The following is a 14,799-nucleotide window of genomic DNA, read 5'->3' as shown; positions in this document are numbered from 1 at the left end:
TTTAATTGGGGATTAAAAATAATATGTTGTAAAATAAATACATACTTCTCTATAGGCTTTCAAATATGACATTGTTCCACTTTAAGTGTACTCAGGAAATTCTGGGCAGAAGAGAAATAAAGATAGAAGAAAAGGTAAGAAGCTATATTAACTATTCACACCAATTAATTGTTGGTGCTGAGGAGAAGACAAAGACGTGCCTAGATATTTGTAGGTTATCTATCAATCTACCTAATTTTCTATTATCTAAAAATTCTAAAATAATGATTGGATAAGTATTAAGGAGAAAAAAAAATATTTTTTTCTTTTCTTGTATTCCCAGATTGCTAATCTTTGAAATTAAGTGGGATAATTAGGAAGAAAAATGTTTTATCAAATCAGAAAATATTCTGGTTTTGATAAATGCTTACTTTTTGATCTTTCGGTGAATTATATATTATATAATATTGTTATAAATTACCAATCCTCTCATAACTTGCAGTCATTAAACTGACTTAAAATATCTCTCTGCATGTTTGAGTCAATTACATTACTGATATACAAGAGGTTGGTTTACTGTCTTTTATGTTTGTATATATGTTTTACATTATATAACATTGCATAAAAGTTAAAGAGAAAAAGTCTGACTTTTCATTTTTAATAAAAAGAAAAGTATTTTCTCCTAATTTTCTTAACTTTAAGAACTGGCTAGAAATAGGTAGGAATATAAAATACACTGCCTGAGGGAATAGAGGTACACATTCAGATACCTACTTGCAAAAATATCTCTGGCCATTGTCATCAACTGTTGATTTTAATGTTCGAAGGGAAACTAAAGACGCAACTGCTTTAAAATTATACTTCTAGGTGTTTTTCATCTATTCTCAATTGTCCCTGCTTCCATTATCCCAAGTCTGAGCCAGCAGTTAGTGGATCATTCTTCACAAATTTACAAAAGATTCAGAAAATAATGAATCATTATACTTTAAAAGAACATTTTACAAAAATAACACTCTAGGGCTTCCCTGGTGGCGCAGTGGTTGAGAGTCCGCCTGCCGATGCAGGGGACACGGGTTCATGTCCTGGTCCGGGAGGATCCCACATGCCGCGGAGCGGCTGGGCCCGTGAGCCATGGCCACTGAGCCTGCGCGTCCGGAGCCTGTGCTCCGCAACGGGAGAGGCCACAACAGTGAGAGGCCTGCGTACCGCAAAAACAAAACAAGAAAAACACACTCTATTGGCTGTATTTTTTAATTTAAAAGTTATTTCCAGGTTTTTCATCATTTTTTGAGTAGTTTGGGAGAGCATTTTATTTAACTAAGGGCTAGGAATCTGATGCAGGATGGGCATGGGTTAAAGCAAGAGAAGTAATTTTGATCCTCTTTTTAAAAATTTACCCATGATTTGTGTATAAGTGTGTGCGTGTGTGTGTGTGTGTGTGTGTGTAGTCAATTATCTAGTAAAAAGAGTTCAGAAATGTATAGAAAAGATGGCCAGCAAATTCAGCAAGTTAATAAAAATGTAATAAGGTATAATAATAAAATCAAGGTAGCCAATGGGAAGTTAATGAAAAGAAAGGTTTTAGGCATTTGGAAAATTTACCTAAGATCCAGTAAAGAGCAGGTATGAACACATATACATATGTTGAAAAATATTGGGAAAATACCAGTAGTACATCAATGTTTGGTAGATGAGTGAAGTCAGTGATTAGAAACAGAATACTGAAGTCATGGGGCAAGATTTCTCTCAAATTATCAACCAGACCTACCTGTAAATTAACCCACATTCTCACCTATTTTTGATTCATTTCCTCCAGGCTCAGCATAAAATATATCCTCTTTATGTTCAAGGTATATCTTCCTTACAAACGTCCTAACACTCCACTCACTTCCTCTGGTCCTCATTAAACATTTTTTTGTTTGTTTGTTTGTTTTGCGGTACGTGGGCCTCTCACTGCTGTGGCCTCTCCCGCTGCGGAGCACAGGCTCCAGATGCGCAGGCTCAGCGGCCATGGCTCACGGGCCCAGCCGCTCCGCGGCATGTGGGATCCTCCCAGACCGGGGCGCGAAGCCGCGTCCCCTGCATCGACAGGTGGACTCTCAACCACTGCGCCACCAGGGAAGCCCCTCATTCAACTTTTTAATGTTTCCCATTTAATAGCTGGTTCCAACAAGCTGAGGTAATAGGTGCTGTACCTTCAATACTTTTCTAATTCAGTTAATGTACATGCACATTTATTCTTTAAGTCATTGCAGTCTGAATGTTACCCATCCATGCAAATGATATTGTTCACCATACTGTCTCTTGTAAACTCATAATTGCCAAATTCACCAGATATATTTCAGTTCACTACTTATTGATCACTTCTGCTTGCATTTACTACTTTGGAAGCCTAGAATCCACATTAGAAGTCTTGAAATTAAGCCTTTATTGCTCTTGCCTCTGTGACACACTTGTAAACACAACGACTTTGTTTCAAACACTATCGGATTATATACCTTCCTCTTCATTTCTTTGTCTTTCAGCACAGACCCTACTTACCTCTGACTGAACTCATTTCTTCTCCCTGCCTCCATCCTTCTCTCTCTCTCGGGTACCCTGCTCCTAAATGGCAGCTCATCTTTGTCTCTTAGAAGAAAGTCCATAGCCCCGCATTATCTGGCCCCTCCTGCTTTGCAGCTACATCTCCACCTAATCCCCAAACCAACTGGCTAACATCACCATCACTCCCTCCCTAAAACTTTCATATTCCTGTAACAGTTAAGGTATTAGATCTTTTCTCACATCCTACACTCTTTTTGCTTTTGCAGATGCTATTTTATCTGTCTACAATAATTTCCCATCTTTGTTCTACAAAATAATACTTTTTCATCAATAGATTTATCCCAAATACCAAGTCTCTTCTTGTGCTACATTATGTTCCCCTTCTTATTATAAAAGAGGCTGTAAATATCTATAAAAAATGTTCTTACTATATGCTTTTGTATTCAGCAGCACCATAAACAATCAGGGACTTTAGGAAAGTTGATTATTTTAAGTGTTTGAGATAAAACTGTAAGTGCCTTGAGGGATACAATGCTCTATTAGATCTGTTAGTATTCTGAGCCTAACAAAGTATGAAAAATATAGCCAGCACTTCTCATTTACCTGCTGAATAAATATATAAGTGCAATACAAAATAACATCAAAACTATAGTCAAAAATATTCATTCAGTTGAATTCCCAATATATCGATAAGGTAATTAAAAAATTTGTAAGAAATGATCACCGTCAGGGGAAAGTGGGATTATAAGATGTCTGAGGCACACTCAGGGAAGTAATTTCAAATGTATTCCTAGGTCAGACAGCATTTAAATTCCTTAAGTAAGAAAAAGCCACTGGCATTGAATTTGTCTGCTTTTCTGTGATAACAAATAACTCTAAAATCTCAGGGCTTAAAAATGTGTTTTACTTCTTATTTATGTTATGTGTTTGCACCTGCAGATCAGCTGTGACTCTGCTCCACGTGTCTTCTCCATGATGCCCAAGGTAAAGGAGAAGTCTCTGTTAGGGTCATGCTAGTTTCATGGCAGAAGGAAAGTACAAGAGAAGTAATATGTGATTCTTCTTGAAGCTTAATTTCAGCCATAGTGTGTATCATGCTTGCTTATATGCCAATGGCCAGAGCAAGTCATATCATCAATTGGGTGGAGATGCAAAATCCTTCCACTGGAAGCACCACACTTCACATGGCAATGAGCAGTGATGTATAACCTCTTAAAGGGAGGGGAGATAAAGATTTGTGAAAAACTATACACAGGCATTGAGAAATATCGTAATAAATTCATAAAGGGAGTTAAGGAAAAAAAAAGATTCTTAATATTTGGTATGGCTGGTACTATAAACTAGCAAGGATACCTTTTAACTAATTGTTGAAAAAATAGACTATGCATTGGAAGAAAGGAAATGTGAGGGAAAAGTTGCAAAGAGCAAACAATGGAAAAAAGAAGAGCTTCTTCCAGAGGCAGGACTTGGCAAGAAAGCAGTGAATGTGAAGAAACATTTGACTGGAGTATTTGGTTGGGACTTCAATATACTTAGAGATGAAAGGAGTTGAAAAAGGTCCATGATAAAGTCCAAATTAGCAAGAATAAAAATTAGTAGCAAATAAGAGAGAGGTATGCATTATAAACTGGGGAGAAAATCATGTAATAAGTCAAATACTGTAACTGAAGAAAAATAAGATAATGTGGATAAAGTTGGTGCTTTTATTTTATTATTAATTTTTGCAACCTCAAAGTTTTCATTGAACGTCTGCAAGAGGTTTTGTAGGAGGTAAATAATAAAGGATACTTTTAGAGAGGGCTCAAGATTTAAAAGGAGTAGGTAAGCAGGGCAAGAGTCAATAAGACTGGAGAGAATGATTTTTCTGACTGAAGTAAAGGCAAAATGTGAGAGAAAAGCACAGTTGTCTGGTGGCATTAGTCAATGCATTCCCTTGACAGGGTCCAAATGCATCATCCAGAAAGGGGAATAAATCGAAGGTTGATTTTGTGAACACTGTTACTTTGAAGAAATTGGTTCCAGGAATTCTAAGATATGGGAGTTTGTGACCATAACAGGGAAATGTGACTAATAAGAAGAAATGGAGATAAAGCAGTGTTCTAGTAAAGAAGGTCAGATTAGGACATATAATTGATTCTGTTAGAGGAAAAGTGGGAGTGGAAGGAGGATGGTTTGCTTTGGAGGCCAGTGTGATGCAGTCACAACAGGATATTACATACATGATTGATGTGAGTTGCACAAAGAACACATTCCAGTGTTTATCTCCTTATGAACCCCAAAATAATAAGTATAGACATAGAAATAAATATTCCAGATTGAATGCAGATCATGATAGACTTGAAGATTCAAACTTTGTTAATTGAACCCACTCATACCCAAATAATCCTTCAAGAAAAATGTAATCACATTTAAACACTCACAGATAATCTAGTGTGGAGATAGATTAGAACATGTTATAACTATATTAAAGTAGAAATTACAATAGCAGAATAGATAATAAAGGCTAAATATGCTACACCTGCCAGATGACATTCCCTTTTTCACATCAGACTCAAATTAATGTTTTAGTGTAAAAATATATGCATAATTTTACATATACATACATATATAACATACAGCATAGTACATATTTATATACTGCTTCCTATAAACTTAGTCCTTTCTAAAAAACTTTATATTATTAACTAATATTATAACCCACATTTTCATAAGAGCATACTGAGCACAAGGTCTTGCCCGTGACAAAATACACGTATATTTCCTACCTTAGATTCTTTCGGAAACAAAGGACAGTAGATGGTTAAGTCAATACTGAAGAAACTAAATAGCCACTGTAAGTTACCTTTGTTTATTGTACATAATAAAGAGGGAAAGATATTAGAAATACTTATAGATATAAAAATAGATATATAGATACAGTTACAAACATAGTACTTATCTCCATATTTAAACCTATTCTTCATGCACTGAAATCTTCCTCTTGGGCTGAAGGCCAAAACTTCCATCAACGATAGCACTCGATAAATACCAGATTCTGCACACCAAAAAAAGGCTCTCAAAGTCTTCTCTCAGAAGGCCTGGCACTTTGGACTCACCCATGAGCATGTGCAGTTTCTACCCACCTGCCTAATAACCATCTGATCTATTCCATTATGTTACCCATACATCTCAATTAATTATAGACTTAGAGAAGGAGAGAAAAAAATCTCAGTGATTTAATATTCTCTTTACCTTTCAGCATGAATTTTGTGGTTAAAATACCTTCACTCCAGGAAAGGAAAAAACAAATAACTCTTTTAGATCTATATGCTATTCCTGGTGTTGTTCTCCAGTCTCTTCAAGAAATTGGAGAGATAGATCATGGTGGGAGGTGCATAGGATATGGAAGAAGATACTGATTTATGTTTCCCCTTCCCAGCCCTAAGTGATAGAAAACTCATGGCTAACTCTTTAAATTCATATTTTGTCTATTCCAGAAAGAACAAATTACATTCTGCTTCTAGAATCCTGTGATTATGGTTATTTCTAATTTATTTTAAAATAGAAAAAAAGTCAAAGTGCATTTGTGTAGTGTTACTACTAGTATTTCCATATGGCTGAAGCATGGGCTACCTATGAGCAGATGGTTAGAGAAGGTAGCTGATGATCATAAAAGACTTCCTATACCATGAAGAGTGGTTTTTATTTTGTCTTGAAGGTAATGGGAAACACTGACAATTTTAAGTGTTGAAAGGTTGATAGGACAGAAAGTTGGAATTGTGAAATTGAGAGTAGAGAAAACAAACAACTTACAGCCACACAAGAAAAATACAAAAAAGAATTGGAAAGGGCAGCACTCATGGAAGGCATGGTAGGGAAAATAGAGTATATTTGATAGATGTCAAAGAAATACAGTGCGCATCTTGGTGACACATTAGATTACCGAAGTGGAGATAACTAGGATAACATTAATCTATCTTCTGCCTCACAGAATGTCATGTTAACCCAGCCATGCAATAGAGTAAAGTAGCCAAATTTGGAGGAAGAGATGTCATCTTGATGTCATAAACTTAGCTAATAACGTCCATTAATATTTCAAAGGGTAACTATGTATTCAATTATTTAATTTGGTAAAACTTGAAAATACTGTTAATTAGTTGAAGCAAGTAATTAATGTAATTTAAAAGTAAAATCTAGTATCATACTTTACTGTATTTCATTTGACATACTTTCAACAACTACAAAGCCAGAAAAAGGCAACTACTCCCTTATAGACTCTTTGTAAAGGAGGATGACAATGTTAAATAAGTCACAGATCCTGCCCTTGAGGCTGTAATACAATGTAACAGATTCTACCCTAGAGCTGAGGAGATTTCCTCTAGGTCTAGAAGAGGTTCATTAGGGAAGTCTTGAGTGCTGAGTTTACATGGTTGCCCTTTTAATAAACATATTGCTAAATGCAACACAAAGATACATACTAATTATTATCTGCTTACCATTAACAATAACGACGATATCACGGAAGTCAATTTCTCCCCTAGCCTCCACTCTTCCTTCACACCTGTATATACCTTCATCACTTTTATTGATGTTAAGAATCTGCAGATTACTGTTGGCTAAGATAGCAAACCGATCTGTAAGGTAAGCAAAGGGGAGGAAATTATATCAGTAATTGAAGGCAGAGTCCAGCATGCTTTAAATTGCTAAGTGTTAAAATATGGAACTTGTCTGACACTATCAAACTTTTCATTAACAAACAAATTCAAATTTGAAAGTAAAATATAATTTCATGACTTCAATTTTTCCACTCTACACTGCCTGGTTACACATTTTTTTCAAAAATACATTCAAGGCCTTCCCTGGTGGCACAGTGGTTGAGAGTCCACCAGCCGATGCAGGGGACACGGGTTCGCACCCCGGTCTGGGAGGATCCCACATGCCGCAGAGCGGCTGGGCCCGTGAGCCATGGCCGCTGAGTCTGCGCGTCCGGAGCCTGTGCTCCGCAATGGGAGAGGCCACAACAGTGAGAGGCCCGCGTACCGCAAAAAAAAAAAAAAATACATTCAAGACTTTATTTCCACATAAAATGGTTAGGCTATTATTTTGCCTTTGGTACTTTGAACGCAGAAATGATACACAAAAGAACAAAGCCGAGAGATCAGATATAGCAGACACAAAGACGTTTTGACTGTAAATATGTAGCAACTTGGGTAAGGAAAAGGGTTAGAAAATTGACTGAATATCCTTCCTCACACAATAATTAAACTAATAATTGCACATACCCTGAGAAGGCAGCTAAAATATATAATAATATTCAAGTCATGTAGAGGGCATATAAAATTGTCATATCTCAGATTTATTTGAAAAAATTTTTTTCTAAATGCAAGATAATCCATTTTAGGAAGGAACAGATTAGACTTCATTAATTTTACATAGATTCCATTTTATGTGTGAGTATATGCACATGCATAAATACAAAACTAAGCTGTTATAGGGCATGCATTAGCTGATTGTTGAAAATAACCTGGCTAGCCTAAGTAGCATCTCAGCCTGACAGTATTTTCCATAATGCCTGGCTCAGTTTTTAATCATCACAATTTTGTTGCAGTCTTAACACCTTTCCCCTTCCTATCAAGTAAAGAATGTTCTCATATCCAGTTGTTTTGATACATGTTACAAATGTAATATCCTAAATTTCATTAATCAATTCATCCATAGATATCATCGAACATCATCTGTTTGCTAGGTACTGTATTTGGATACATTGATGAATAAGAGAAAACATCCTTGACCCCTTTGGGACTTTTGGTAAGGCAGAAATGTCATTAATTTAAGGTACCCACCTCTGGATATCTACTGTTAAAGCTACTTTTGGGGACTGTTCCAGTATTTATTGCTCTTCCCCTATTTGCTGGCTTAATAGAGGTATTAGGGCAAACACAGAAGCCACATGAGAAAATGGTCCAGCCTCCCTCAACCTGGATCACTGAAAGGATGGAAGGGTAGAATCCTGCCTCTCCCCCTGCTGCCAATTGGACTTTGCGTGAGTGAGAAATAAATTGCTATGACATTAAGCCATTCGTATTTGGGGTTCATTTTTCACAGCAATTCCTTAAGTCAAAGTAGAAGTTTGGGTTTTAAATACAAATAAGGAAGTTATCAGACTATAGAAGGTCATTAAAATAGGTGAGCATGTGGTTATTGATTGTCTAAGAGATAGTTAATAAGGAATGGAAATGTGTAGATTCTGAGGCTACCTCAGAAAGAAAATACCAGTTACAAGTCTACAGATACACAATTTTCAGCCCAGGAAGTATAAACTTTCCCAAAATATTTATTTCACCTTTTGGGTGACCCTAAGAAGAGATACAAAAATGTTTATGCAGATGCTTTCCCCTGGTAAATTTTCCTGTATCTGAGGATGCAGAACTGAACCACAGATATGAAGGAATCTCAGATAAGGAGGACCAACTATAAATTATACTTGAATTTTTGACTTCATGTCAAGTCGGCACCCTAACCCCTGTGTTTTTCATGGGTCACCTGTATGAATTAAAAAGTTCAAATTTAGAGAGGGATGCAATGAGTCATAACTAAATCATTGTAATATTATATTTTCTAACTCACTAAAATATGTATCATCCTCAACTAAAAATTCTAAGTATATGTGTAAAGTCCATGGAACGATGTTAGCAAACTCTCAAACCAAAGAGCACTATTAATATGTATTTACAAAAAGCATTTGAAGAAAGCACTGCTTCAATCAATCACACATAACTATGGATATTGGAACTATTTAACTATTAGAGATGATCTATTTATCTCAGTTTTACAGACATCCACATTTTCATTATTGCAGTAAGAAAATAAATGAAATCAAATAATACACAATAAGGTGTCTGCTTTATGTTTCTTTAAGCATTATGTTTCTTTAAGCAGGTTATTTTTTAAAAGTCCCCTCTTCTTCTCATTCCACAGCCACTGAATGGTTTGCTTCATCTACTCCTATGCCTTCAACCTATATTTTGATGATTCACAATTTTTCTTCAGACCAAATGATTCCTGTGATTCCAGAATTGTGCAAGAGTCAACCAGATGTACGAACTTAGAAGGGTTGTAAATACTTCAATCTCAGCATGTTTAAAATTTGGCTCACTAGCTCCACCTGAAATTTTTCATACGGTACTCTCCAGTTCTGTCTTCACAGGTCTTTACATTGAGCTAGTTGCCCAAGGCAAATTCCTTGAGTCATCTTTGACTTCTCCATCTCTCTTAGTGTGCATGTCCAATCAAACCCATATCCTATCACTTCTCCCTTTATCATTTCTTAGTCTAGAATCTACTTTTCCCTCAGCAATTATTTCATTTGGATTTGAACTGTTCTCATTGCCTGGAGCTTGGCCTTGACTCTCATCCAATTCATTCTCCTCACTGAAGCACTGATATCCTTCTCAATAAATATTAGGTCATGTCACTGCCTTAATTAAAACCCTTTAGTGATGTCACCTTTAGATAGATTCTAAACTTCTCAATAGAGACGTCAAGGCCATATTGACTTGGCTCAACCTTCTTTTCCAGTTTCCTTTCTTATTAGTCTTTATTTACAAATCCTAGTTATTGTAAGTGTTCTAGTTGTACTTATTCATAAATTCTAGTTATAATGAACTTAATTCAGTTTCTGAAATGTGTCACTCATGCTTTCACCTCTGGGCCATTGCATATGGTGTCCTCTCCTCTTGAAAAGTCCCCACCATTCTCTAGCTGGCTAATCCCTTTTCATCTTTAAGGGTTGCTTTTCTCTCTCAGCAGGCACCTTGAACACTCTCCTCTGCCCTAACTAGTTCAGGTGCTCTTTCTTTATCATCTTCTATCACTGCACTTTCCTTATAATATACCTCAATATATGTTGCTTTCATTGATTGATTTTTTCCACTAGATTATTAATATGTTGAGGGTAGTGGACGTGTTCATCATTTAAACCATGAATCGCCACCTTCTAGTACACTAGATGAAATATACTAAGTGTTCAATAACTGTTAAATGACTTTTTATACTGGAAGTAGATTTCATACAAATTTTATTGAACAAGATGATTTTACCCACAGTTTTTTGATGCCTAAAGGGTACTTCATTAGAAAATGCTCAAAACATTTAGGAAGTTTCAGAGATAACTTTAAAAATGGCTGAGGTAGAATGGCAACTGCAATAGCATATCCTTCCATCAGGGTTGAGACTAAAAGTCAGGATATTCAACTTTTATAACAAAATGTCACCTTTACTCCTTAAATACTTGGATTCTTTAGCATATGGACTTCCTTTCAACAAACAACATGGTAAACCTCCACTTTGAGTAGTCTGTGGGAACATTAATAATGCATATTTGTCACACAGCTGCTACCAAAAGCATGGTTAATAAGATGGACATTTTCAAACCTTCATTGTTTCATATGGAGACTTTAAACTTTATTCCTATGCCACACTAAGGCTTCAGAAAGTTATCTGTACATACTGCATTACTCTAAATCCCCACATATGTTCCTTTCATGGTTGTAAACCTAATCTTATTTCATTAGTTTTAATAAAAGGATCACATAAAGTATAAAAATCTGAAGAATATTACTTCTTATAAATCTGTTATGAATGTAAAAAGTGTTTGATAATGAAGTATGTGGCAAGTTTCTCAAATATTAAAAGGTTAGAAAAGTTTGTTCATCTTCACAATTCCCCTACATGCTTTACATCCCAAAGTCAGAACAAATTTTACGTCCTTTTTAAAAAAATCGATTTTGCCTTCCCTGCAACTCAGCGTTAAGTTTCTATGTTTAACTGATTCCCAAGAATTAAAAGCTCAATGAGAAGTAACAAGAAAAATAAATGTTATTTATTGAGAATCTGATATAGAGTCAAATGTTGTATTCATTCAGTTAACAAATATTTATAGGTCTATCTTACTTAAAACTCAAACCGTTGTTCAAAATGCATATAATAATTTACTGTTTACAGATGAAGAATCCGAATTAGGTACAGAGCAGTTAGAAAAGTTGTTTGAAGCTTTAGGGACAAGGAAAGAGTAGAGCCGTAATGGAATTCCAACTTCACAGCATTTCATCCTTGGGTACTGGGAAAAATGTGTAAGCTGTAGCATAGAAGCATCACTCCTCCATCAGCACTGTACTTGACCATCAATCTTTGCTTTGAGCATTTAACTGTCTTTTTTTTTTTCAGACAATTAATCATTAGATTTTATCCCCAAATAAATTACAAAAAGTAGATATTATAGGGCAACCTCCAGTGTCCATGGATGCCAATGAATGAACTGTCTTTAGGCTTGAATTCCATCTGGCTACTTAACTGGAGGGATCATCTGCTCAGGGAAGATGGAGATGCTGATTGGTGCCCTGGGCCCATTCAGTCAAGACCTTGTCAGTGCCTGCTGCACACACTCTCTGCCCAGAGGCCTACAGTCAGCATCGATTTAACTGTCTTTTAAAATAAAACTCATTTCAAAACCATCTTGTAATTATGGTTTACAGTAAAGCAGATGTACACTTGAAGCCTAAGATGTAGGTAATCTGAAAATGTTTAGACATTGTCATTTAACTGCTATGAAAGAATTGCCTTTTCTTTATTATTGAGGGGAAGAAAGCAGAAAATATACTGTACAATTTACTCATGAAATTTATTAGTAAAACCTAAAGCAGTTTTCTGAAAATAAAGTAAGAGGAAATAAAGTATTATATCTCATTAACTTACTATAATAGAAAAAAGAGTTTTAGTAAATAACTGACAAGCAGTGAAAATGCCAAGTCCAGAAAACTTCTCTCAAAATTAAAAAAAAATTACTATCATCATCATGATACTTTCTCTGTACATATTCAAAAACAGAAACCCTCTACCTTCTCTCCTTTATGTTGTAGAAGTTTCATCTCTTAGAAACACAAAACAACATCATCCAAGATAGAAAGTATTTTAAAAGATTCAATTATTTTGTACCTCTCTGCAATGTAAGTGCAATGAAAAATATTCTAAATCGAAAATGCTCCCAATTCACAATGATAAAGTAGCATAATGTAAGCAAATCATGCATCAATTTCAGATGTCATTTTATTCTGGAATTTCAGCTCAGTCTGAATCAAAATCATGAAGACAATTGAAATGAATGTACTCTTCTTTCTATTATCCATATTCATCTTATCATAATATTTAGAATATGTAGGTATCACTGAAAGAACAGTGACAGAAAAATAAATAGGATTCATATAGATATTATTATAAGTTTACACATAATAAGCCCATGGGATTGTTTGAATTATAATATGTAGAATTTCAATAGATCAGGATTGATTCCTTTATTTGTTTAGTATCCTTGAACTGTTTGTATATAATTTTTTCTTGATCTAGAGCAGGAGTCAGCAAACTTTTTCTGTAATCTTCAGAAAATAACTATTGTAGGCTTTGTAGGACAAACCATCTGTGCCACAGCTGTTCAGCTTTGTTCCCAAAGTAGCCATAGACAATATGTAACAATTGGGTTTGGCTGAATTTTCATAACACCTTAAAAAAACAGCAGAGGAGCTGAATTTAGCCTGAGGGCCATAGTTTGCCAACCTCTAGTTTAGAGCTCTGAGGTTCTCAAAAAACAGTTGTTTGAGGCTTAGGGTCAAACAATCTAATTGCTATATTTACTTAGGTAGATTCAGTCTTTTAAGAAATTGCAATATTTTTAGAACATATAACTTAGAGAGTTACCAAAATACTAACTGTCGGAAATAGCGGTGACTTCCTCATTATGATGCAACCAGCTGACAACAGGTGCAGGCGAACTGCTGACTCGGCAAACCACTTCTGCATTCTCTCCTTGTTTGAACTCTTGAGGAGACACCACTTCTCTGAAAGTGAGTTTTTCTGTATGAAGAAAGTAAAACAAACCATACAAGTATTATCGCTTATTTCTTCCAATAGCGTATTTCAGAATCCGTGTTTATTGATGCTGTAATAAAATAATTAGGTAAATCTAGATCCTTTAAAACCTTAAACCAGATCATCTAATTCTCCTACCCAATAAATTCCAACTCACTGAGAATAAAATCCAAAGTCCTTACAATGCCACACTAAGTCCTGTATGAACTGGAGTCTGCCCCACAATTCTGATCCCAATTTTTCTTCTCTCCTCCTAGCTGCTCCTTTGGGCAGTTCCTTGAACACTCCAGATTTGTTCTCATTCTGGGGCATTTGCACTCTCTTAAATTCCTTCAAATTTCTGCTCAACCTCCACATACAAGATAGCCATCTCCCTACGTTTCTAAACCACTTAATTTCTTTCCTATAGAATTCTATAGCATAGATATCTAGCATTTAAGCATTAGTTTTTGCTTACTTTTTGTCTGTCTCTACCCACTAAAATGTTGGCACCAAGTGGCCAGTGATATTTTCTGTTTCAGTCACTAATGTCTTAGGAATTAGAATATTGTCTGCCATGCAGTAGACATACAATAAGTGTATTGAATGAATGCATGAATATGGATATTTATGCTTGATGAGACATTTTCACAAAAGTAATTCATTGTTCTTGCTAAGAAAAAACAATTTTTTTTTTTACTTTCACAAATAAAGCACTAGGGATCTTCCTTTGTATCATTTCAAAGGACACTTCTTTCCAGATACTAGTCTATGAAATGATGATTTCAACTTAATTCTTTGTTATTTATGAAATTGGTACAGTAAATGGTCATATAAATAAGTAAAACATCTTTCCTTGAGGAGCTTAGAAACTAACAGGAGGGAAAAAGAAAAAAAAAAAGAGGTCAAATCAGGAAAAATGAGGGCAACAATACTCCAACAGATTGCCCCACTCATCTAAGAGGAAGCCTTGCTCTCGTGCTGCTTTGGCCTTTTTTCCCCGTATGCTATTTCTAGAATAACAAAAACAAAGCTATAAGGAAGAGATGTCTTATGAGCTAATATTCTAAAACTTTTTATAATTTTTCACTGGTAGAAATGCTAACTACTACAAATTAATTGTAAGGCAAACTTCTAAGCATGAGGTAATGTAGTCCTCAAAGCAACTCTATGTATGATGTGGGTACTACAATTATATCTATTTTATAGATGAGGAAATTGAAACAGAGAGTTTACGCGATTGCTCAAGGCCACAGGTGTAAGTGATAGAGCCTGGTTTCAAACCCTGGGAGTCAATGAGCTTCAGTGTTCCTAAACAGGTTAACAATTCCTAAAAGTGAGAAGTTGGAAAGGAATGTAGGAAGCAATCAATCTCAAGTCGTAAAATGAAGTGTAAGT

General features: G+C 35.4%; 1 protein-coding gene across 1 annotated transcript in view; it reads right to left on the bottom strand.

Moving 5' to 3' along the window:
* The window catches only part of NCAM2 (neural cell adhesion molecule 2), a 204,139-nt gene extending 193,212 nt beyond the window's left edge, over positions 1-10,927 (bottom strand). Inside the window, exons 1-3 of the mRNA XM_060149407.1 lie at positions 10,892-10,927; positions 8,120-8,126; positions 6,999-7,136 (exon numbers count right to left, since the gene is read on the bottom strand). Coding sequence (XP_060005390.1) covers positions 6,999-7,136; positions 8,120-8,126; positions 10,892-10,927 — 181 coding nt within the window. The remainder of the gene's footprint in view (positions 1-6,998; positions 7,137-8,119; positions 8,127-10,891) is intronic.
* Between the last annotated feature and the right edge of the window lie 3,872 nt (positions 10,928-14,799).

The sequence above is a fragment of the Lagenorhynchus albirostris genome, chromosome 5, assembly GCF_949774975.1.
Source record: "Lagenorhynchus albirostris chromosome 5, mLagAlb1.1, whole genome shotgun sequence".
Classification (NCBI taxonomy): domain Eukaryota; kingdom Metazoa; phylum Chordata; class Mammalia; order Artiodactyla; family Delphinidae; genus Lagenorhynchus; species Lagenorhynchus albirostris.
The sequence above is the reverse complement of the archived record's forward strand: the minus strand, read 5'-3'. Positions and strand labels throughout refer to the sequence as shown.